The sequence below is a fragment of the Parambassis ranga genome, chromosome 22 (genome assembly GCF_900634625.1).
Source record: "Parambassis ranga chromosome 22, fParRan2.1, whole genome shotgun sequence".
Taxonomy (NCBI): Eukaryota; Metazoa; Chordata; class Actinopteri; family Ambassidae; genus Parambassis; species Parambassis ranga.
In genome coordinates this window covers 1515629-1518773 of record NC_041042.1, presented here as the reverse complement: position 1 = coordinate 1518773, position 3145 = coordinate 1515629, and the positions used below count along the sequence as shown (strand labels likewise).

General features: G+C 51.4%; 1 protein-coding gene across 1 annotated transcript in view; it reads right to left on the bottom strand.

Moving 5' to 3' along the window:
- Positions 1 to 1706: 1706 nt before the first annotated feature.
- gphb5 (glycoprotein hormone subunit beta 5) overlaps positions 1707 to 3145 on the bottom strand; it is a 1965-nt gene continuing 526 nt past the window's right edge. The window contains exon 3 of the mRNA XM_028395569.1: positions 1707 to 1898. Coding sequence (XP_028251370.1) covers positions 1707 to 1898 — 192 coding nt within the window. The remainder of the gene's footprint in view (positions 1899 to 3145) is intronic.

Genomic DNA, 3145 nt, shown 5'->3' with positions numbered 1-3145 from the left:
ATCTGGCTCAGGTCTAAACGCTAAGGCAGCTAGTGAATCAGGCTAGTGACGTGATACTTCCAGTTCCAGGTCGCATACAAAAGCCGTATGTAAACAAGCGTCGAACTACGACAGCTTTGCCCCGAGTTTATTTTCCACAGAGCTACAAAGGACTGAACTGCTTTTAGAACCGAAAAACACACTCTGTATATTACGAGGCGCCACCTAGTGGTTTGGAGGACAACAAACAAGCCGGGTTAATCTGGATTGAGCGTGGACACCTGTGTGTGATAGCCAGCTTTAAAAATAGGCCTGAACGTATCCAGCTTAAAGGCGATCTGGATTCAATCCTACTCTAGCTGGACTGACTTCATCCAGTGTGAACGGGGCCTGATTGATGAAGGGTTTCTGAATCTTTATGTGCAGCTCTCTCTCTCCCTCTCTCTCTCTCCCTCTCTCTCTCTACCACCCTCAGACTGACATCAGCCACCGCCTCCTCCTGTCAGGAGCTCCTCCGCCCGCAGCCAGAGGAGGAAGTAGTAATGTCAGGAGTGATTAGGGCGGCGGGGGTCGCCGCAGTGACTCTCCTGTCAGGGCTGCTGAAGATAGCGGAGGTCTCAGGAGAGCCTCAGCAGCGCCGACAGCTAGCCTCTCCTCTGCTTAACCTCCCCGCTTATATACTCAGCCTGAACAGCCTCCGCAGCGCCTCCTTCAGGTGGAAAGGTCTGTTTTCAATTTAACGAAGTTTCCAAACTACAGAACTACAGGTAAGAGTTGTATTTGTGCTGCAGCATCATGAACGTGACATGAGCGTGACCATAACACCTGGCAGCAGGCATGTTTGAGTGTCTGCTGGAGTTCTGCAGCGGTCAGGCGGTCCTGTGTGTCATCAGGACCACAGAGCCGGGTCCGCTCCTTCACATGCAGCCCGATCAATAGAAGCTGCAGATGATCCGTGCGCTGAGCGGCTCTGTGTCGCAGCTGAAGGTCGCGGCAGGTTCCCAGCTCATCAGAGTGGACCCCGCTCCCCTCGGGCTGTCTGAGGTCACATGATATATATTAATGCAGAGATGAATTTGAAATCAAAGGTGCATTTTTAATGCTGATGAATATTTCAGATCACTTTTGTTTGACCTAATGTAGCTCAACTTTTAACTCTGCACGGCAGGAATCACTGTGTGTGCACCATCATTTGATGTTTGTCTTTAAAACCAACACACAAACACTCACACACACACACACACACACTCTCACTCTCTCACACACACACACACACTCTCACTCTCTCACACACACACACACACTCTCTCTCTCTCTCACACACTCACACACACACACTCTTACACACACACACACACACACACACTCACTCACACACACACACACTCACACACACACACACTCTCTCTCACTCACACACACTCACACACACACAGAGCGAGGCAGCGTTACATAAACTCTGCAAGTATCATTTTTGAACCAACCACTGACCAACAGGTCAGCGTGGCCCCAGAGTTCCGTCTGTTAATTAAGGACTAATGAGCAGCTGCATCATCAGGCCTCCATCACCGACTGATTACACTCTGTGCGCTGTGAGTCCAGTGATTGCTTTGTTTATTAGGAGCAGCTGCTGATGGAAGTCACAGACTTACAGACAGCAGCTTTAAATTCAACATTTCAGAGGCTGGTGCAGGAGCTCCAGCGCCGCCGCCGCCGCCTGCCGGGCCTCACACAGACGTGATGCATTCAGTGGTGCTGGTCAGACACACGCCGCAGTCACACCGCAGGGCCACCGGGTAGGTGTAGGTCGGGTCCATGCCGGGCTGACAGTTGGGGAGTTTCACAGTGACCAGGCGGGTCTCGTTGTAGGTGCAGACCCGCTGGTAGGACTCGATGAAGGGAGGCTCCAAGACCGGCTTCTGGAGAGGGAACAGAAACACACACTGATTATAAGACACGTTAGAGCGCGTCGGTGGATGGTACAGGAGAGGATCTCAGCGTGGGTTCACTTCACACATGTAAGCTGATGTTTGGAGGATCAGTCCTCCGCCTGTGACCACCCCCTCTGTCACTGTCTGGGCTGCCTGACATGACGGAGAACCTGCTCCACTAACCTGTCTACACCCATAGTGACGGCTCATCTGCTGCTGTTTGGAAGCTAAGTGGTTAAAACTAGTGGAGAATAGTTCCTTTTAGATGACCGGAGGAACCATCAGTCACCATCCATCTCAAACTGATGTCAACCAACCAAAGAAGAAAGACAACCAGCTGATGGCTAGCAGCAGTTAGCATGTCTGCTCTGGAAACCAGAGGTCTGTATGAACAGTGGCTGCTAAAGCAAACAGGAAGTGATTCACCTGACCACATGAGGTCACCTCAGGTGTTTACCTGCTCACAGGTTAGCCACTTCTCCTGTGTAGCAGCAGCTTTTAAATGGATCCATGCTAGCTTTAGCCACTGCTGTGCGGTAGGCTAAGCTAGCTGCAGTGTTGCAGAGGCCCGGGTGATTCAGTGACTCCACCTGCAGAGGAGACACAGGCTGCTGACGTCAGATGTGAACGAGCCTGGGAGGTGAAGCTGCTCTGCCCTGTGAGCCACAGGCCACAGATTTAACCCCTGACCCTCCAGTGCGTGTCCCCACAGCTCTGACCTCCCTGTGGGGTAGAGCAGACCAAACCCATGAGTCTCCTCCCTGAGGGGGGGCAGCAGCACACTGCAGCACCGCAGCAGGGAGTCATGAGCCTCCTGAATTCTGCTGTCACTGAGAGCACCCTGAGAATCTGGAGGATTGTTGTAATCAGTGTCTCTGAAGCTTTGAGGCGTCGTGGAGGAAACGGCTTCCGTCGCTTCACTCTCTGGATCCTGCAGCGCTTCCTGTTAATGTGAATTTTACTGCACGCGGCTCCAGAAATTTGTTAATTTATTCTTTATGTTTGCTGATCACCTCTGTGCATCAGTCCTGGAGGAGCGGTTATTATTCATGATATTCAACCAGCACCAGTCTCCTCCTCAAACATCAACACGTCTTTGTATTTTTTGGTGTTAATACAATCTTTGTTCTTTATCTCTGTGCTTATTCTCATTTTTCTTCCCATTTACATGCATCTTATTGCACTCCTCCTCTTCCTCCTCCCCCTCCTCCTCCTCTTCCTCCCCCTCCTCTTCC